This window comes from Syzygium oleosum, unplaced genomic scaffold (assembly GCF_021117445.2).
Source record: "Syzygium oleosum isolate NSW1041296 unplaced genomic scaffold, Sole_v2.1 Sole_v2.08, whole genome shotgun sequence".
NCBI classification, from domain to species: domain Eukaryota; kingdom Viridiplantae; phylum Streptophyta; class Magnoliopsida; order Myrtales; family Myrtaceae; genus Syzygium; species Syzygium oleosum.
The window spans coordinates 9,498,226-9,519,915 of NW_026607492.1; the positions used below are offsets into that span (position 1 = coordinate 9,498,226).

General features: G+C 42.9%; 1 protein-coding gene and 1 long non-coding RNA gene across 2 annotated transcripts; one reads left to right on the top strand and one right to left on the bottom strand.

Moving 5' to 3' along the window:
• Window positions 1–1,358: 1,358 nt before the first annotated feature.
• LOC115685891 (aspartate--tRNA ligase 2, cytoplasmic-like) lies at window positions 1,359–3,016 on the bottom strand. The gene is made up of 4 exons (XM_030611024.2): window positions 1,944–3,016; window positions 1,763–1,873; window positions 1,628–1,681; window positions 1,359–1,415 (listed from the first exon to the last, which is right to left on the bottom strand). Exons 1-4 carry the CDS (start codon window positions 2,079–2,081, stop codon window positions 1,359–1,361), a joined length of 360 nt encoding a protein of 119 aa, XP_030466884.1. The 5' UTR covers window positions 2,082–3,016.
• A 6,087-nt stretch (window positions 3,017–9,103) lies between these two features.
• Window positions 9,104–9,745, top strand: LOC115664020 (uncharacterized). Its single transcript, XR_008817037.1, has 3 exons — window positions 9,104–9,282; window positions 9,397–9,508; window positions 9,595–9,745. It is a non-coding gene; the product is annotated as an uncharacterized LOC115664020 (long non-coding RNA).
• The last annotated feature ends 11,945 nt before the right edge of the window (window positions 9,746–21,690 follow it).

The window sequence follows — 21,690 nt, forward strand, 5'->3', positions numbered from 1 at the left end:
TTCTTCGACACTTGGACTTCCAACTAATGGTCTTAGCTTCGCCGGAAGGGCTCTGGACACGCCAGCCGAGCACAACTTTCAGGTGATGGCGATCAACCTCTCACCGACCATCTCAGGTGAGGAAGCTCACCGTATAGGCCGATTCGCCGGTGCTTTTCCAGCCGAAAAAGCGCTGATCACTCGGTCTTGAGAGCCTCGACTCACTTCCTCTCTAAAAATCTCTCTTTCTTTCTCTCTTCTCTCTGGAATTTCGTCGAACATCTGGTCTTCCCTAATAATGATTTTTTCCTCTCTTTTGTAGCTCGATTTCCCACCCAAAAATAGTTATCATCAACTCTAAATCGATTAGATTGAATCTTCGACACCAGCTAGAGATTCTTCAGCTGGAATCGAAGATTAACACGTGCTTATAATTTTTTATTGATTAAATTGATCAAGAGGCAGGTACAAGATATTTTTTTGGGTTTTTATCACGTTTTGGGCAAGTCGGGTAAGGAAGGAGACCGACCTGGTTGACTCGGCAAACCCGGGTTGGTCTAAATTCGCAAATTAAGCCCGATTTTGACCTAATTTTTCAGATTTAACCCCAAAATTGGATTCCTTGGCACATTTTGCATCAAAATATGAGATTTACCCTAATTTTGTCGCAAATAAACCAAAAATTTCCAAATTTTAAAATCCGGGTCACTAAGGTTCTATTCAATCCAGTAATTAAATGACCTGATTGAGCAAAATTGATGCCAAAATTGGATTACCCATGACTAATTAACCCAAGAAATGTTGGTCTCAGGGTTCGACAATTTCGAATTGGTTATGATCCCAAATTTGGGTTTAAAATTCCCAATTTTCAATTGAATTTTGGGGTTTTTCGATTTCTTTGATAAATCCATAAATTGAGGAAAAATTGATTCTAAACTGATTTTTGTAGAATTTCAAATGCCAAAGGCAAATTGAATGTAAAATAAGATGATTTTGGGATTTTTGTATTTTCAATTTTTTTTTTGGTCAAAGGTTTGACCAAAAGTCAAACTCTAGTTGACTTTTTATTAGGAGTTTGATTTTATGATCAAATCTTTGAATTTTTCTAAAATTTCCATTTCTAAAGTAAAATTGGACTTGAAAGGAATCTTTTTATGCGAAAAGCCCCAATTTGACCTAGGGTTGACTTTTAGTCAAAGGGTTGACCAAAAGTCAACTCGAAAGTCAACATTTTGACTTTTCGGGTTTTTGTATGAAATGAGTATAAAATTGTCTATAGAAGCTAGGCCAGAAAAAAATGACACTTTTTGTTCAAGAAACGGGCTCTATCACGATCATAAATCCTAATCTTGCATTTTCTGCTTTTAATGATGCGTCGGTTAAAAATTAGGTGTCAACAAGCATATAGTTGTAAATATCACTTTCTTGTGGTTCCTCTTCCAACAAAACAAATCATCAGGTAAGAGGAGTGCTATCACAAACAATCAGTTTCATTTAAAAGCAACAAATAAAAAATCAGCAAGAGAACTCACTGTCCTACTTTTACAGCCATGATATAGAAGTGCCAATGAACCGATATGTTGCTACTCTATTTGTTCCCTTTTTTTTTTATGGGCAGCTATTTAGCTGCCGAAATTTTTTTCCTCACCTTGAGCATTTGAACATCTTCTTGAAAAGTAAGCCACAAGGTCTTTCTCAAGTACTGCAATTAAAGGTTACTGCCCATGAGTTGCACTATTTATGTAATCAGATTGCAAAAAAAAAAAAAAGATCATATTATAACCTTTAAAGGTTCAAAGGTGTATTGTCTTCCAATAGCTTCAAGTTCTTTCTTGCAACTCGCATTCAATGAGTCGAACATTGTAACGAACAACTTGTCCACAATGTCCATTACCTGCACATAAATGTTTAGTTCGTTAAGCTAAACTGAAAGTTCAGTTAAATGAAAAAGTATCCAATCCAACCTCACAATAGTGCTTCTTAATCTCCATTTCAACATCAAGGCCAGTAAATTCACACAAATGCCTATGTGTGAAGGAGTCTTCTGCCCTAAAAACAGGGCCAATCTCAAAAACACACCCAAAGTCACCACAAATGGCCATTTGATTATGAAGCTGAGGTGACTACACCAGGCATGCAGGGCACCCTTTATAGTCCAGTTTAAACATAGCAGAACCTCCTTCACTGGATCCAGCTATCAGTTTCGGAGTGTGGATTTCAATAAAGCCTTCAGATAACAAGAACTGGCCAAAAATCTACACAATGTGGATTCATATAAATTCAGGTGTTAAGACTCAAAACACAAGGCAAATGTAAACAGCAAACTAGGAGGAACATTGGCCGCTTAAAGCATAAGCACCAGAGCATCAGCATCTTATCTTAAGAAATTGGACTTTCATATGGAGATTGGAGACTACAAAAACAACCCGTGTGTCTCTTTCACCCCTCCACTATCACCTCCACTTTACTGCACTTCTTCAAATCCACAGGCTCCATCACAAACTCTTAGGAATAATTCCTTCAAAGCGAGAGATAGAGAGATCATCTTAAAACGAGGCAACAAGTAAATATACACAAAAGAATCCATTACATGCTCTCTCCGTGCTAACACTATAATAAATTCCGTAATGGATAGTTGATACCCGAAAATCACACTTTGTTTCAGCAACTCAAGTATCAAAAGCTCCGGCTTAATACCAAGAGTTCGACAGGGGACACACTTAACTCTTCCCCTAAACTAATAAAAAAACATGCTCAATACATCAAGAGCTGAAACACTCGAATCGTCGAAATCCCCAAGCAAAATCCAAACTTATGTAGACAGATATACATATTGATGGGTACGGCCCCGTGCTAAATCAACCTCCACTTCTAAACAAGCACAGACACGAAAGCGCAGATAACAAACGGAATCCCTCTTATTTCCTTTCGAGAATTAGACTGAACCCGAAACGACGCGCACGAGAAGGGAACTCACACGACACATCATCAAATTTGACGAGAGAGAGAGAGAGAGAGAGAGAGAGAGAGAGAGAGAGAGAGAGAGAGAGAGAGAGAGAGAGATGAACCATTGAACCATTGGAGTTGGCCTTGAAGCGAGCCGAATTGCTATGAGGAGGTGCTTGTCGAGCACGTCGTTGATGTTGATCCTCTGCTTTTGATCTGCACCGCCGACCACCACCTCCTTGCCCTCGACGGGGGGAGGAGCCGTCGCCCCTTCGGGCTCCGCGGCCTCTAGGGTTCCGGAGGCCATGGCGAGGAGTCGCAGGGGGGAAGTTCCATCGCTAATTTTAGCGACAGACAAAAACGTTCGTTGCTAATTTTCCGTGGTTGAATTTACTTTTTGTAGTGTAATTTTGTGACGAAATTAGCGATGAATTTTGCAACAAAATTAGGCTTCGTTCGTTTGGCGGAAAATATTCTCCTTTTGGAAAATATTTTCCCGGAAGTCATTTTCCTGAAAAATGTTTTCCCGGAACATAATTTTCCGGTGTTCGGCGACCAATATGAAAAAGTTTCGGAAAATATTTTTCGGCGGCGGCCGGCCGCGGCGTCTGGCGGCGGCTTCTGGCGGCCGGCGACCGACGGCCAACGTTCGGCGGCGGCGGCGGGGACGGCAACCGACGGCCAACGCCGCGCGCCGGCGGATGCCGGCTACCGGCGGCGGGCGGCGCCGGCGGCGGCCGGCGCGGCGGCGACAGCGGCTGCCGGCGACCGGTGGCGGCCGCGGCGACCGGTGGTGGTGGTGGCGGCGGCGGCCGGCGACCTTAGTGAAGAAGAAGAAGAAGAAGCTCCGAAAAATGATTTCCGCTTTTGAAGAAGCGGAAGTCATTTTCCGTAAACTTATGCTATTTTGTGAAGGGGGGAAGGAAAATATTTTCCCACGGAAAACGTTTTCCGCCCCCCGAACAACGGAAAATCCGGAAAATATTTTCCGGGAGAATATTTTCCGCCAAATGAACGGATTAGAGACGAATTATTTTCCGTCGCTAATTGGCGACGGATTTAGCGATGACAGTTTACATAAACAATTTAGAAAATAAAAAAATTTTGCGACGACAGTAATTCGTCGCTAATTAGCGATGGATTTAGCGACGACATTTTACATAAACAATTTAGCCACGGATTTTAGTCCGTGGCTAATTAGCGACGGATTTTAATCCGTGGCTAAATAGCCACAGATTTAGCCACGAAAATAAAAAATAGTCGGGAAAGTGAAGCTAGAGTTTATTTTCGTTGCTAAATCTGTTGCTAATTAGCTACGGATTTAGCAACGAAAATAAAAATAGTCGGGAAAGTGAAGCGAGAGTTTATTTCCGTGGCTAATTAGCCACAGATTTAACGACAAAATTAAAAATAAACGGGAAAGTGAAGCGAGAGTTTATTTTCGTCGCTAAATCCGTGGCTAATTAGCCACAGAATAAAATCTGTGGCTAAATTCATGGCTAATTAGCCACGGATTTTAATCCATTGCTAATTAGCCACGGATTTAGCGACGAAAATAAAAATAGTCGGGAAAGTGAATCAAGAGTTTATTTTCGTCGTTAAATCCGTGGCTAATTAGCCACGGATTTTAGTCAGTGGCTAATTAGCCATGGATTTAGCCACAGACTAAAATCTGTGGCTAAATTCCGTCGCTAATTAGCCACGGATTTAGCGACGAAAATAAAAATAGTCGGGAAAATGCCGCAAGAGTTTATTTTCGTCGCTAATTAGCCACGGATTCAAATCCGTCACTAATTTGCGACGGAATTAGCGACGGCGACGACCTTTCATATTAACAATTCATCAAATAAAAAATTTTCCAACGAATTCAGTTTGTCGCCAATTAGCGACGACCTTTTAACAATTCAACAAATAAAAATGTCGCAAATGTCGTCGCTAATTTTGTCAATTAGTGACGATCCAAATCCAATGGAAAATAAAATATCGCAAATGTCATCGCACGAATAGTGTTTGACTTGTCGCCATTTAGCGACGAATTTTCCGACGACCTATTACATTAACAATAATAACAATAATAATATTCATCATCAACAACAGCAACAACAACAACAATAACAACAACAATAATAATAATTATGACAACAACAATAAACACATGTCGCAATAATAATAATAATAATAATAATAATAATTACACATAATTAATAAAAAGTCTCAAAAATCATAATCTTCATTTTCATCTTCGTCTTCACCTTCGTCTTCGTCTTGATCTTCATCTTCTTCATGAGCATCATCTTCATCCTCTGTCTCAAAATCAGATTCTGCAACACCTTCTAAATTTGATTCGCGAATTTCAGTTGGATCCACATCTATCATTGCTCCACATGGATCTCGTAAAATTGAAATGTTATATTCCTCAGTTTCAACCGTGTTACAAACTTCCTCTTGTTGATATGCTGTATCCTTCCAGTGTTCCTCGATTTTTCTTCGTGCTTTGGTTTTACATACAGCCCACCAATCAGATTTGTCACGTTTCAAACTAGGATATGATGCATAATATACCTGAATTGCTTGTTGTGCCGAGATAAATGGTTCATATTTCATATACATTTTCTTGTGATTTATTTTGACCAAATTAAACTTTGTATGCACCTTCATTCGTCGCAAATTCCGTCGCAAATTAGCGACGAATTTATTTTTCATCGCTAATTTTGTCGCAAATTAGCGACGAAAAATTTTTCGTCGCTAATTTTCCGTGGCTAAATCCTTGTTTTTTTGTAGTGTTTGGGATGGATTTACAATATAGCAGCTCCTTCCATCCCCAAAGTGATGGTCAATTTGAATTCGTCAATCGTACTATGACACATACCATTTGGTGCCTTTATAGCAACATGCCAAAGTAATGGGACTGATATCTTGCTCCCGCTGAGTTCGCCTTCAACAACACCATCAACCGCTCCACGGGCAAGCCTCCACAACAAACACTAAACCTCGTGCCTCTACCTATACTCCCAGGATATAGTGCTGTAGTTGAGAACTTAGCAACAAAATTGCAAGAGATACAACAGGGTGTGAAGCTACAGTTGGAAGCTTCCACCATTGTCTATAAAGCTACTGCAGATGAACACTGCCGCCTCAAAGTATTTGCTGAGGGTGATGAAGTGATGGTCTACATCTGCAAGGATCGCTTCACAGTCGGTACACATAAAAAGCTGAAGCACAAGAAAATTGGCTCCCACAGAATTGTGAAGAAGATCAATGATAATGCCTACATTGTTAATTTTCTGGGTGACCTTAACATCTCCTTGACCTGCGATGTGGCGGACCTATTTGAGTATCAATCCTCAGATACTCCCCTTTATCATGAGAATAACTTAGGTCGAGTTCTTATGAAGTGGAGGAGATTGATGTAGAATAGCTAGCAAATGCTTATATGAAAACCTTCGAGCGTCATAAGAGCTGGTGGTCCCACCCACACCTTAAATGACAGGTCAACTTCAAATGATCATAATTTTGATTCGGAAAGAGTTCTGACACATACAACATATCAAATCAAATTGCTTGATTTTTGGGCCTTCAAAGATTTCGGACATGTTTTGCAGATCTTCAAGACACATTTTGAAGACTTTCCCCTTTATCAATATTTTTTCTTAATTATTTTATTTGATTTTAATTATTTGATTCTTTCCTAAAGGGCGACCTCCCTATAAATGGGTGCCTAAGATATTGTAAACGGTACTTCATTATTCAAAATAAACATTATCTTTTGAAATCCTTTTCCAACCATATCTTCCTCTGTGTCAGAAATGCATCCTAAATAATTATCATAAAAAATGTACTAAGTGCGCTAATGCCTTCTTCCCTTTTTTTTAATAGTGATTAATATTCGGTGGTCTTCACTATCACGTTTTTTTTCATTATTTTCTCATTTTTATTTGAGTTATAATATATTCTTATCACATGCTTCGACTTTTACATTGTAAATTAATTTGAGGGATAATTGTCCAAAGAGTACTAAATCTATTGAATGGCAGCCAATTCAGTCCTAAATTGTTCAATTTGGCTAATTTAATTATAAACATTTTAACGATTTTTCAATGTAGTCAATCCGGCCAATTTTGGCTAGAAATCAATAGCATAAGCGCTGGCCGTCTTACATGGCACGGCAAACGATCGGCGCTGATGTGAACGATTTTTGCAATATTTTTTAAAATTCTCCGAATTTTTTTCCTATGTTTCCTTTTCTTTTCCACTCCCTATAGTGATGTTAGATATCATTAGAAGAAGTTAAGTGATCGTCCACCCAAAAATGAGAATGAACTATTTAATCTTCGTCATTTATCCTTTAGGGCGTGAATGACAACATAGCGTTTGATAATGACACAATTTCTGTTCCCGCCGGCCAGTGAGTGGTGGCGGCGGGTGGCGGCGGGTGGTGGCGGATGGCCGGCGAGCGGCGGTGGTGGGTAAGCTGAAAGTAAATGAGATTGTTCTCCAGGTAATGTTAACTAGGACTGTTCTAGGCCTTCTGGACTCTTTATCCCGTAATTGATTTTGCAAATGGGTTGGTATCCCCCTTTGTGCCACTCGAATGAAGTAATATGCCTTATAAGAAGAGGGCTATCTTTCTACCTTTCACTAATTTTTGTCCAGGCAACCTGCAGTCTTGACAAATGATATAAAAAAATGTCCATGAGGATGTCTTTTTTTCTGTGTTACACTAGCATAAAGATACCCCTTGTCGAGCAGAGATCTGAGCAATTTTTTCCATTATTGTTAATTTTATCTTTTGCCCTGCTTTTTTGGGTCTGTTAGAATGTCTGTTATAGCATAGGATCTGTAAACTCTTGGTTCCTGCATGAGTTTGTAGTTTTTTCGCTTTTTGGCCACATGTAGTTTGCAGTGTGATTTAGGACCTTTTTCTTAATACTAGTTTTGAGTGAACTTTGCCAATTTTGACCAGCTATAGAATTGGAATTAACTTTTCATTGAGGGCTAATATAGGCTTTAGATTGTTCAGGAGCATCTGAGAATTGTGTGCACTTGGAAGACAAATCTGGGCTCTTTAGTTAGTGGATCTGGATGAACGTTGTTGAATTCCATTTGAGGCATATGTGTTGAGGTGCTGCTGATAGGAATAACACTGCATTTGTGCACGTATTATAGCATGTATTTTTAGTAACTTTTGGTAGGAAATGAGAAAATCTAAATAAGGAAATTGATCATTTTTCCCTATGTGTGAACTAATTTCCAAAGAGGAAGAGATGTAAAAGCTCTATTGTTTCACTTCAGATTCTGCAAGTGCGTTGTCAGAGAAATGTGGTTTGGATTTGCTTTTAGTTTCGATTCCAAATAATGCACTCTAGTTTTGTGGAGGATTCATGTCCTCTCGTCTGACTTCTTTTGCCATCATGGTGCTGGTTCACACAACACAGCTGTCACCTCTCGATGTCATCCTATCTGGCTGTTATGTGATTAATTGAGCTCATCTAAATCATACTGGCTTATGTCCTGATTGTTACGTATTGTTGTTTAATGTTAATAATCTAATTGACATTTGCTAGCATCCTTTTTCTTTTGTAAATTTATATATGACATTGAATAAATGTGTTTGCCAATTCGAATGTTGATGTCGGTCCGACTTCGGCAGGTGCATTGGCAGGAAACTCTCAGAGGCTTTGTTGCGGGAATACTTACTATCCATAGGGTTCTTATAGTATCTGCAGATCTTGATGTGCTGGCAACCAGTTCTACCAGATTTGACAAAGGAATGCCTGCAATATCCTAATTTAGAGGCTTTTCAATTAGCTGTTTGCTCTTGGCTACATGTGCAGTTGAGTTAATGCATTTCATGTTTACAGATTATGAAAATTTTGTTATTGATGTGATGAAAACATTGTACGTTCTTAACTTCGCCATACTTTAGATCTATTTTTTGGGTTGGGCCTGCACTTCTGTTTTCCACAGCCAGTTCAGTTAGCGTGCTTCGCTGGGATGGGAAAGCAAGGACCATTCTCTCTATCAGCATGCCTTATGCAGGTGCTGAGTTTTGTATTTTTAGGATGTTCTAAAATTTCCAGTGTTTTTTTAATTTATATTTCAGCTTTCGATTGTTTAAATGTCATTGTACTTCTGACGCCCGGATGATCTTTTTTTTCGAGTTTTGGTAGGTGCTTTGAATGACAGGCTGTTGCTGGCTACTCCTACTGAAATAAATCCTAGACAGAAGAAAGGAGTTGAAATTAGGAAATGTCTTATAAGACTTCTTGAACCTCTTCTCATTGGATTTGCCATAATGCAACAACACTTTGAGCAAAAAGTGGACCTTTCTGAGATACTATATCAAATAACGTCTAGGTACTCAACCCTGATGGTCAGTGTCTGGAGTGGAAATGTACATGTTATTGCTAAATGAATTTGCATGAGAATTCTAATGATGCCTGACGTGTAATTTCTTTTTTGGGTGCAAAGGTTTGACAGCTTGCGTATAACTCCACGATCACTCGACATAGTCGCAAGAAGTCCTCCTGTTTGTGGGGATTTAGCCATATCACTCTCCCAATCAGGTCCACAATTCACACAGGTTCGCTAAAGATGGTGTTCGACTTACTTTATCATAACTAATCATCTTAGGATCTATCCTGTTTATTTACTGTTTTTGCTGTCTAGGTCTTGAGGGGTATATATGCAATTAAAGCCCTCCGATTTTCTACGGCTCTATCAGTCTTGAAGGATGAGTTTTTGCGTTCGATAAATTATCCCAAATGCCCTCCAACTTCTCATTTGGTCCATCGTTTTCGACAATTGGGATATGCCTGTATCAAGTGAGTAGACAAGCACCTAGTTGGGAACTTCATTTGTCTCGAAAATGTTGTGTGTGATTACACGTCATTCCTAATAATTTGTTTCAATTTCTACAACTCCCTTCAAGTCCTCCTTTACCGTTTGTTTCCGTTTGTACTTTTAATTATCTTGATTCGACATCAGTTCCTATATACACCTGTTTCGCCGAGAGTGGTCTCGAACGAAAGATCTTTCACCGAGAGTGGTCTCGAAGGGGAAGATCTTTGGGTTTTTGTGAGTAACCGGGTCTTATGTTGTTTCGAAAAGGAAGCAACGAATTCTATGCTATGGTGAACGAAAATAAAAGTACGAAAGATAAATTGTGCGATAAAAGATAAATTGACGATAACAATTGAATAAACGAGGTTACAAAAATGTATGTGTTCTGCAGTTGATTTTGGCAAAAAGGTACCTCCTCATGATTTCTCGGCTGCTATTTATAACTAACGCTAAAGAATAACCGCTGCCGAGCAGTTACTGTCTCGATTCTGGATTATTCGATCTTCTTCCCGATAACCGCTCCTTTTATCCCGCGATATTATCGGTACCAGATGAGGTAACCGCTCTTATCTTTATCCTGATGTCCCAGGCGGTTACCGGTACCGAGTTCTCGGTATCCCTTATATTGGGCCTTGTGCGACTTCATTACCCAATTTATTGTTTAGCGATTTGGGCTTGATGTATTCCTTTTTTTTTCTAGCTCAATTAGCCAAATTTGAACGCCAACAAATGCCCCCTTTAAAAAAATTGAAAGATTTCAATTCTTTTAATTTGGTTTGATGATTGCACTGGCTGATATTTATCCTCTGTATCCGTGCTATACGTCTTTTCAGCTTTTCCAAATCTTTCCTTGCAGTTCGATATCTTTTAGGGTTTCAATCCCAAGCGCCTTTTAAACTCCTCCTGACGCCATTAACAGCTGCTTCAAGATTGGATTTTTACCTTTCCTCCTTTGTCGCCTTCGATCCTTCTTCTTTTGCCCTGGTCCTGCCATGTCTTCTTCTTCTTTTACGCTCGACTTTTTGACATATCTGGGTCCCTTCAAGCAGCTTCAGTCACCCGCGTATGTAGACAACGTCTTCTTGTCGCTACAAAACTGTCCTTCTGAGGCTAGCGGTGAGATCATTTTGGGTTTCTGTCTTCGGACACCATGCCCTCCTCCTTTTCTTTCCAGCTGCTTTCCTCGACACGTTGCCGAGCTTCTTTCGTTCTAGAAAGAGCAGATCATGGACTATGTCTGGACGTCTACTTCTAAGAGGCTCAGGTCATTCTTTCCTTTTGACCCTGTTTTCTTCCAATGGTATAACAGGCTCAAGCCTGCTATGGAAGAGTCGTGGAAAAGAGCTAAGATAGACAAAGTGTAACATTCTGAATTTTCGATCCTTTTCCCGGGATTTATGAAATGAATATTTTGGTCAATGTACTTATAGTGAGATCTCACCCGGAACCGCGCATTCTCGGGATGCTAACCTGAGGGGTAAGGCCATCACGAGATTGAGTTCGCCCGACCAAAGAACTCGACCTTGGTTCGACCTTCGACCATAAGGATTGACGAGAGAATGTTTTGGGCCAACAGAGACCGATCTAATTGATCGATCGTGTTCGAAGGGAACTAGCGACAGACCCTCGCAATTACATGACAATCGAGGTCGCCTTGGCTCGAGCAAACTTAAACGTGACTCGACTTAGTGTCAGTCACGGGTCGAAAGCACGTAATCCCAATGAACCACCCGTTAGTAAGAGATAAACTAAAGTCGTGATTGTTCGATTTTAAGCATTTCTTGGAATCCGGGCCCGGAAATCGAGAATTTCGAAAGTGACAATTTTGAGCGGCCGATAACGTTTTTGGCGTGGCCAATCTTGGGGCCACCCATTTCTGTAAAAAAATAGATTTCGGTTCGGGACCGGAAAAATGACCGTTTTGCTCTTATGGACCGCGAACGAATTTTGAGGACTGGATTGAGTCGGGGGAATGATATTAATCCTGTTTGGCCGAAATTAGAGAGACAAGGATGCCCCTCTCCTCCCATGAGTAATTACTCTTTTGCCCCTTGAATTATTGGATAAGGTTGATTGTGGGCCGTTGGATTTGGATAAGATCGAACCGTGGCCTTTGAATCGGAGGGGTTGTTAGAGAGGTATAATGGTAATTTTCGGTGGGATTTTAGAGTTCAATTATTGGGGGCACCATATAAATATCTATTTCTCTCTCTCTCTCCCCTCACCCCCACCGGCTGGAACTCTCTCTCTCCCTCCTTCCCCGTGCGTGAGCCAGCTTGGCCGGCCACCAGCTCGCCAGCCGCCTGGTCGCCGCCCTCCCGCCGTCCGCGCCGCCGCTTCTTGCTTCCCGACCGCGCCTCAGCCACCGTCTGTCTGTCTCTCTCTCTCTCTGTCTCGCCTATCCTGTTCAGCTCAACCGCCACCGAGCCACCCCCAACTGTCCTCCCCTGGTCCATACGACCTGATCGCCGCCCCCAGTCGCCCGATCGCCGCTTGCCAGCCAGCCGTCCATGATGTTGCCGCCGTTCGCCCGCCTGGCCGCCGGCGCCGCTGCTCGGCTGCTGCTGCTGTTCCGGTCGTTCCAGCCCCTTGTCCGGCCTATTTGTCACCCTTTTTAAGGTAAGTGACTCCCCCAAACCTTACCTCGGACCTCGGGTATTACTGGACATGTTTAGGACTCGGTTTAGGTTAAATTAGGTGGTTGTTTTGGGACTTAGATAAGGGTTGGATGTTTGGTTGTTATGGACTGATTTAGTGACTGAATATGTGTGGTTTAGTAGGCCCGGATAAGCTGTGGTGAAGTGGATTGATTCTTGACTGAATTATATGTCGATTGGTAAATTTATGGCCTAAATGAGCTCGTACATGTGATTGTGTGGCTTGTGGCTGTTGGCTGATTTTTGTGTAAATGTGGGACTGAATGTGGTGTGGTCGTGTGACCTATATGTGTGACTGTGAGGCGTGTCGGTGTGATCGTGCAATGAGGGCGCGTGTCAAGTATGTGTGACCATGTGGTGTGCTCGTGTGACGAGGTTGTGCAGTTGCGAAATGTATGTGTGGCGTGAGATTGTGTGGCCGTGTGTTATGTGTGGCCACATGGTATGTGTGGTACGATGGTACGAGGTGGTTGGAATGGCTGGAAAAGTGGTACCCTGAGGCGTGTTCGTTTACGCGGGACGATGCCGTCCCTGATGAGGTGACGATGCCCGGCCCGACTGGGTGACGATGCCTGATGAGATCAGAAGACTGTTAGCCTGATGCGTTTTACGCGGGCGCGATAGTAATGAAAAGTTGAGAATGAGCTGGATACGGCTTGACGCACGAGACTTGTGAAAATTGACGTATGGTGTGAGTAGTGTGCGAGTGTGGTTTGCCTCGCATGACATAGTGTTTGATGAGTAAGGACGTGAATGGATTGGCTGTATTATTATCTGACATGCAGGGATGTGCATGATGGATTCCAGGTAGGATCGCATGTGATTGATGGTATGACTGGTTGTGTGTGTTATGCATGTTTTGTTTGGCGGTACGTGAGAGCCTATGTGGGGTTTGGGGTTGTGCACTTATTGAGATTCGTCTCATAGTTGTATAACCACAATTTCAGACCCCCAGCCATGAACCCAGGAGGCCCACCTCTTCGTTTTGGGATATGAGGAGCTACCCATGGTGCCCCAGTGGAGCCGCAGACTTTGCAACCATTGCAGGCGATTCCCCCGTATCATGGTCCACGTGATCTTCCGGAGTACGAGCCAGAGGATTTAGCGGAAGAAATGGAGGAGGGTGACCCTTAGGTTTCGCTAGGGTATTTTAGGGGTTGCGTAGAGTAGGTCTGACCAGTCACCTTTTGATAGATAGGTCGACCTATAGTGAAGCTAAATTAACTCAACCACCCGATCCTTTTGTTATGTCGGTAGTTTTGGATTCTCGTTTGCTAGGTCTGTTTGTAATATGGGTTGTGTGCTCGGTACGATGGAAATGTATAAAAGTTAATGTTGTTGTTCTTTGACTGTCCTGATGATCTACCCCTCGTCATCTTGATAGTACGGGTGTTTTTATATTCGTTTTCGCATGTGTCTCTGATGTTTAGGTTGGGTTGGCGATGTTCCTAGGACGTCGCAATAATTCGACCAAAGAGGGATGTTGCGAGCTCGATGGGGTTCGGGGCGTGACACAAAGCCCTTGAGTTTTGTACCTTCGATTGGAAATTGAACCCTAGGCTTTTAGGTGCTCTGATTTGTTTCTGGTCTTCGTCTGCTAATTGCTTCTTTCTCCGATCGGGCCCCATGTTGGTAACCCTTCTTGACGTTTACGCTATTTTTGGGTTAACTCCTTCGGGAGAGGACCCTAGCTTGTTTGACTCTTCCTTTTATCCGGATTTCCTCCCAAAAGGTGAACCTTCATATGCTCGTGTCTTGAGTGAGTATGCTTCTCGAAAGGGTGCCATTGAGGAAGAAGAACATGTTGTTTTTCTTCTCTATTGGTTATCCAAATCCTTCTTTTTTCATCATTCGCTTCAAGTGGCGAAAGAGCTGAGAGGTCTAGCCTTTCACTTGTCGAAAGGTATGCTGATCGCCATGGGGCGCTTAGCCTTGGCTGTATTGTACTGAGGCTTGGGTTTTGTGTCTGCTTCTATGGGTGAAATGACTTCAGGGCTTTTTTACGGTCCTTTTTGGATTCTCCAGGCTTGGATTCACCTATATTTTCCTTCTTTGTTTTCTGAGTCTCGAATCCCGCTCCCACCAGCTAACAAGACCGGACCTTACTTCCCAAACAATGCTGGAGCCCGTTTGTTAAGCTTACGTCTGCGTCCCATTCCTGAAGGAATTGTTGCCTTCAAATATTATCTTCACTGGTTTTACCAAGTATCCTTGAGCGACAGCGACTGTTGCCCACTTTCTCGCCCGGATTTCCAGGATATTTTCGACTTCTCTTGTTCTAAAGAGACCCAAAAATTTTGGATTCCCGTTTTGGTGGCCTCTGATCTGGTGTCATGCCCCGATCCTCGAGCGCGCTAACATCCCACCAATGGTCGTGTAATGGCAACGCCCCAAGACGCGTTGCCGACCCAAATAAATAACATCGATCAAATGAACGCATGCGGAAGCGTACTTAAAACCCCAACAACAAACAACAAAGCGAGATGGTAAAGATAACACTCTGAGAAGAAAACCAACGAAACCATTTTATAAACACAATGTTAACCTTAGGAAGATACATACATACAAGCCTATCACGAGGCTACTTTCTCAAGACCAAACATACAAAAAGGGATGCGGATGGTCGGGTTAACCTAGCTTCACTATAAAAAAGGGGCGACCAAAAAGACGGGATATCCAAACTCATCATCAAACCCGGTGATACCCAGGCGACATCTTTGGGTCCGACTCCACACCGTCCAGCTTGAATACCAAGTAATCCGAGTCAGACTCCGGATCCGTAACTACCCCGTCCGGAGGGTAGAGATCCATGGGATCCCACACCTCGTCTTCCATTCCACCGTTAGGTTGTCCATCAAAACCCCTAATGGGTCCGAACAACCCATCTCCGTCCCTAAGAAACCAAGCTACAAACTCATGAGGCTTCCACAATGCCAAGCCCTCATCCACCTAGATGGTGGTCGCATGTTTTTGGTATGCCCTATCCGGTCCAATCGGATACTCAGATATGACTGTGCCCATATCCATGGGCACTCCAAAACATGTGGGCGGACGGTTCATGGTTGGGGGTCTGAAAACATTTAACAAACAACAATGAGGTAACTCAGCAAGTGAACTTCCTAAACCTCGTTTAGGAGAATACGTTGCCTCTGAAATGCCCTAATCATACAATCGCTCCCACGAGCACATGACGGAATCATAACAACACATATGTTCAAGAATCACATACAACGTATTTCATGGGACAAACATGCACATCAACAACTTAATAATCCAGACATGCTCAATCATCAACCTCAGGTACATCGCACTCATCGATGCAATTCGCACTCATGATAGTCCAGATTATTAACGACCGCTCGGGCCATGGTACATCCCACGAATGGTAGTCTTCCGGCATGCCGGGCATCGTCCCGCACCACCCTGGCGACGGCATTGTCTCACCAACCTCAATGACGGAATCCCATAAATGGGTTCGTCCCGAATCCGATTCGTGAACGACTTCGTCTCACCCTGCCCCCGCGATGGCATCCAATCACCAAGATTGGGCACGACCTTTAGAGCCACGGTACAACCCCTAGGGTTGGCGGTCTTCTGGTAAAACCGGGCACAAATGAAACCTTAGGTGACTATGCACACACAGCATTCACTCAAGTCTCAATTCTTATCTTTCTCAGTTAGCCAATGCAAACATGATCCGTTCTTGTCCGTCCAAATGTTAGGACTTTCATATGTAAAAAATGCCATAAAATAATCACACGTGATCGAGCACCTATAATTGACCCGTCAAACCTTGACACTCTCATTTTAAAAGCATTCCTGCCTCATACGGTACATAAAACATGGCATCCAAACACGACTTCTCATGAACTATCAAATTTATGCCCATAAGATCTTTCTTTAAAATAGTCACCAAGGTTTGTAAAAATTGGGAAATCATTTAACATGGCATAACAAGCTTCTACTCTCATAGAAACATGTACAATTCAACCTTATCACATGATAACTTATCACCATATAAGACAAAAGTGCATGATAAGTTATCACCAAACTCATGATAAGTTATCATACAATTCACGATAAGCTATCACACATTTCACGATAAGCTATCACTAACCATTGATAACCTATCACACATTTCAAGATAAGCTATCACTATCACACTTGACAAGTTATCACTAAACATGATAAGTTATCACTCAACCACTTGATAAGCTATCAAACCACACAAGATAACTTATCAACTAATCCACCTATAATCAACCCCTAATCATGTCCATTAACAACCTATCACCCTAATCAAGGTTTAGAAAGTAACTTACTCTTAAACCAAAGCTAATCAAGCAACAAAGGGTAGCAACTAGCAGAGGCGAACGGCGGCACAATCGGCAAACGGTTCGGTGAAGCGGCTCACGGCTACGGCAGCAACGAGGATGGCGAAGGGGACTTATGGTGGTGAACAGCCACAGAGATGGTGGCATGAGGGTGGCGACGGCTTGTGATGACCGAACTATGAGAGAGAGAGAGAGAGAGAGGTAACGGTGAGGTGGTTGGCGGTGGCGGTGCTCATGGCGGCTGGTCACAGCGGTGGACGGCAGTGATGGTGGTCGAAATCAAGAGGAGAGGGAGAGAGAGTGAGTGCAAGTGAGAGTGTAAAACTGAGAGAGAGAGAGAGAGAGAGAGAGAGAGAGAGAGAGGGCTAATCAAGACTCATCTAAAATGGATGGCCAAGATTGCATCTTGCTCAACAAGCTAAGATCCAAAGGCTAGAAATGAATTTTCCAAGATAAGCTTCACAAAATATCTAAGGGCAAAATTGTAAATAAGAAAAGATAATAGGGGCATTCTGGTTCTTTAATGGCCGGTTAAATAATGGAGGGGCACAATGACCATTTTGCTCTTCAACAAATCAAAGGAATCCAAAAGACTTAGGGGTGAAAAGGTTTTTTTTAATTCCGGTCCGAATTTCACTTTTTCTAAGAATTCCGAGCGAACCGATAAATAGGTGGGTTTAATGAGGCGACGTCCAATAGTTTAGTCGTGGAACCCTTCAAAGTTCGATACCCAAATTCGGACTCCAATTCATGTTCAAAATTGATCAATTGCGACTTTAGTGTATCTCAAACTAACGGACGGCTTTTAGGAGTTACGTGTGGTCGACCCGTGGTTGATTCAATATCAATCCAAGTTTAAGCTTTCTCAAGTCATGAGTGACATCGGTTGTCATGTAATTGCTAGGGCCAATCGTTAGATCCGAAGTACACGATCATTAGGAATTGGTTTAGAGTCGTTCGCAATCCATACAACGGTCGAACGGAATCACTCGTGATCCGATCATATACATTGGCGAATCATTCTATAACCATCCCTTGATTGGTCTATAATGGTTCAAAATTGTCTCTAGACAATCCTTATGGTCGAGTTGTCAATCCATGATCGAGTTCTTAGATCGTGCGCACTTAATTCCTCGATAGCCTTTCCCTAATGGTTAGTTCTCTCATAAATAATCAATTCAGAGCGAGATTTAACTAATAGTACATCGATAAAATATTCATATAACCTGAAAAGGGTCCAATTTCAGAATGTCACATCTGGCATTGAGGTTATCCCTCAAGGGAAAGTTGAAATCAGGGGTTTGAGGTATACTCTCCTTAGTATTGCGCTCGGTAGCTTGGGTTGACATAGGGTATTTCGATTCTTGTCCCCTACTCGATGGACTTTCCTTTCAATAAAAAACGCCTATTTGGAGTTACCAAATCCTCTGATCCTTTCGTTTGCTGCCGTCGGATCAACATGGAAGGGGGTAAGAACAGCATTGGTGCCAAAACTTGTGTACGGAGACCACTTTGGTGCCAAAAGTTCCATTTGGATCACTTTAGTGCCAAAAATTTTGAAAAATGATCTTTTAAGTGCCAACTCCGATCTGATTGGTCGGAAATCTGATGTGGCAATTTTTTATTAGTATTTGAAGCCGACGTGGCTCGGCGGAGATACAGTGAGCACGCATAGTCAGCATTTTTTATTTTAAATAAATTTTTTTCTTTTTTCCTTTTTATTTCTTTCCTTTCTTTTTTCCTTCTTTTCTTTTTTCTTTGCTTTCTTCTCCCTTTGGTCACCGCCGGTGACCGGAGGCCGGCCACCCGGCCGCCCGCGCCTCGCCCGGACGAGGCGCCGCCGCCCGCCACACAGGCGAGGCCCGGCCGACCCTCGCACGGGCGACGGCGGGCAAGCCCCGGCGAGGTCGGCCTCGCCTCGCATGGGCGAGGGCGAGCCCCGGCGAGGGCTCCCTCGCGGATCCGGCGACGCCGGCCGTGGTTACCGGGCCTCGCCTGTGGCGGGCGGCGGCGGCCTCGTCCGGGCGAGGCCAGGCGGCCGATGGCCGGCCTCCGGTCACCGGCGGTGATCAAAGGGAGAAGAAAGAAAAGAAAAAAAGAAAAGAAGAAAAAAAAGAAAAAAATTCAGAAAAGTATTAAAAAAATCGAAATATATACGTGGAAATGCCATGTGGACTAATTTTTTTTTAAAAAAATCCAACTAAGATTGAAAATTTAATTATAAATGCCACGTATTAATTTGGCCGGAATTTCTCGCCGTTGACACCAAAGTGATCATTTTTCCTCCGATTTGGCACTAAAGTGATCCAAATGGAACTTTTGGCACCAAAGTGGCCTCCGTACACAAGTTTTGGCACTAATGCTGTTCTTCCCCCAACATGGAAGTATCAAAGAATCTCGCGGTAAAGTCATTTGCACCTGCCCTGAGTGCTCTTGAAAGCTTTAAGAACTGGTGGAATGGCTATCAGGATGCCCTTTTCGCTTCTGAAGTTGATGACATAATTGGCAAAGCCATTGGTAAAGGCTCTATCCCCAAGGCAAGGCTCTCAAAACTTCCCCACGATCGCAAGTTTCTCCTTCCCGCAAGAAACTGAAGAGCGCCCTAAGTCCTGGTATCTATTCATCTTCCTTGTGTTTGTTCCTTTAGAAAATTTTGCATTTAACTCACTAACTTTTTTGCCCAGAAGATCCCGAGCGTACTGTTGTTTCCAGGACCAAGAAACGCATGTCAAGATCTACTTCTGAAGTGTCAAAAACCCTTACTTTGTCTACCTGCTCTTCTTCCGCTCCTGACGTTATTGAAGTTAGGGAACCGGCTCTCACTCCTGCCGATACACTATCATCGCCCAAGCTCTCATCAGTCCCATTTTATGTTCCCTCGAGGGTTCCTACTCCTTGTGTCTTAGAACCAGTTTCCCCACTTGCCGAGGATGCTGATGATACTGCAGGATTTAATGATTTACCCAGTGATGATGTACCCGATGGATCAGAGCCTAGTCTCCTCCCGAGCGTGGCTGCTGAAGGCTTAATTCTGAGCATGTCTCCTATCTTATCAACTCCTAGTTCTCCCCAGGGTTTGGTTGAGCTTTCTGCGTCTCCAAAAGTTGACACGCCAATCTGGGGTAAGGCATTTGATCTCCCGACTGTTGTACCAATGACCTCAGAACATATATCCCCTTCTATCGTACCGATAATCTCTACTGTAGCACCATCCGATTCTGTCGTAAGTCTCACATTGGGAGTAGATTTTTCCTTATTTTCTCTTATGCATGGTTTGTTTCAATACTTAATCACTTGTTGGTTTTAGCATTCTTACCGTAGACTCGCTTCTTTTGTTGCTGGATGAACTTCTGAGCTTGATTTGATCCTAGTGGAGTTGCACTCCCACTTCCTGAAGACGTTGCTATTGCTCGAAAGGCACTTCTTGAAGCTATGCCAACACCTTTGATCACCCCTCTAGAGTGCAATGAAGATCTTTCTGGCCTTTCCGCTCAAGAAAAATGTCAAGAGTTTCTCAAGACCTTGGAGGGCGGACTTACAGCAATCATTTCAGACCCCCTTCTTGAGACAAGAGCTCAGGTCCTTCTCAACGCCCTGTGTGAAGAATCCAACTGTGCTCAACACCAACAACTGTACACTCGTTGTGAAGCATACCTTCCTAAGCTCATCTCATATCTTGAGGCTGTCAAAAGGAACTGTGATCAGCTCCAGACCTTGGCTACATTAGGGTGGCGGTCCCGAGTATTCCTTGCCGATGTTGACAAGCAAAAGTAATCGGCCGACCATCTTTTCAAATCTTACAAAGAAATGGTCAGCACTGAAGCTTGCCTAGGCAAAGATGTTTTTGACCTCGAAGGTAAGCTGGTTGAAGCCCGTGGAGCACTTTTGGCTCATCAACTCGATATGACCAGATCATGGCGCTTCCTTGATGCTGAAGTCAAGAAGGTATCCCAGCGTACTAAAGAAGCCCAGGACTATGTCACGGCCATGGATTGTCAAAACATTCTCAAGCCCTGTCTCCTTGCCGAAAATCTTTCTTTAGATAAAGATTTTTCTTCCTTTTGAGCTGTAGTAAAAAAGATGTACTCCTCTCTGTGAACAATGTAACCGTGCTGATTTTCTTCGCTCTTTATCTGTCCCTTCTGCATGGCATTAATGTTTATTTAGTCAATGACACGTCTGCGGCTAGAGACTTGCCCATCCTTTCGGACTTTTAAACTATGTCCATCAATGAGTACTCCTGCATGGCAACCTGCTTCTCTCACTCCACGTGTCCCATGATATAAATGAACTGCCACGATTTTTTTTTTTTGGTCAGAGAACTGCCACGATTACCCACATTCTTTTGGGACTTTATGTCTTTTCAACTTCTTCGTTTGGCAGTTTCTTCCTTCATCTGGTCTTTATTTATCCTCCGGTTTGTCTTCTTCTTAATTATTCACTTCCGCTCATCACATTCTCGTGACTCTTCGCTTCTCTGCTCACCCATGGCTCCTCGTACTAGAGCATCCAACCGAAATCACTATCATCCCAACGCCTATACTGGCTGGCTCTTTTCTTTACATTGCTTGGAAACAAAAAGGCGTTCTTTCCACATATTCTGTAAACTCGGTCCATTATTTCACGGATGAAGATCGCGCCAGACCTCCTAAACTCATAGTCGGCCCTTACTTTAAGGCTCTTCCTCCATCTTCACTCTTTGACAAATGTTTCCCTTGGTATTCCAGAGAGCGTTTTCCATTTCAGCAAGGGCTTTTGATCGATTGGCAATGGCTTCCCACTAATAAAAGGTTTGATTTCTTGCCTGCCTTCGATCATGTGTTTTTCATATGGTATAGTAGTCTCAAACCAATCATAGAGCCCTACCGGAAGAAACTTCAAATTCACCGAGCACTCAAACTCTGTTGCGTTCCTCTTTTCATTGACTACGA

Coding starts and splice junctions, on each gene's coding strand:
- LOC115685891 (XM_030611024.2), bottom strand. CDS start 2,081: ATGGCCATTTGTGGTGACTTTGGGTGTGTTTTTGAGATTGGCCCTGTT. Junction 1,682..1,762: donor ACACCTTTGAACCTTTAAAG/GTTATAATATGA, acceptor CTTTAATTGCAG/TACTTGAGAAAGACCTTGTG. Junction 1,416..1,627: donor AAGATGTTCAAATGCTCAAG/GTGAGGAAAAAA, acceptor TTTTGTTGGAAG/AGGAACCACAAGAAAGTGAT.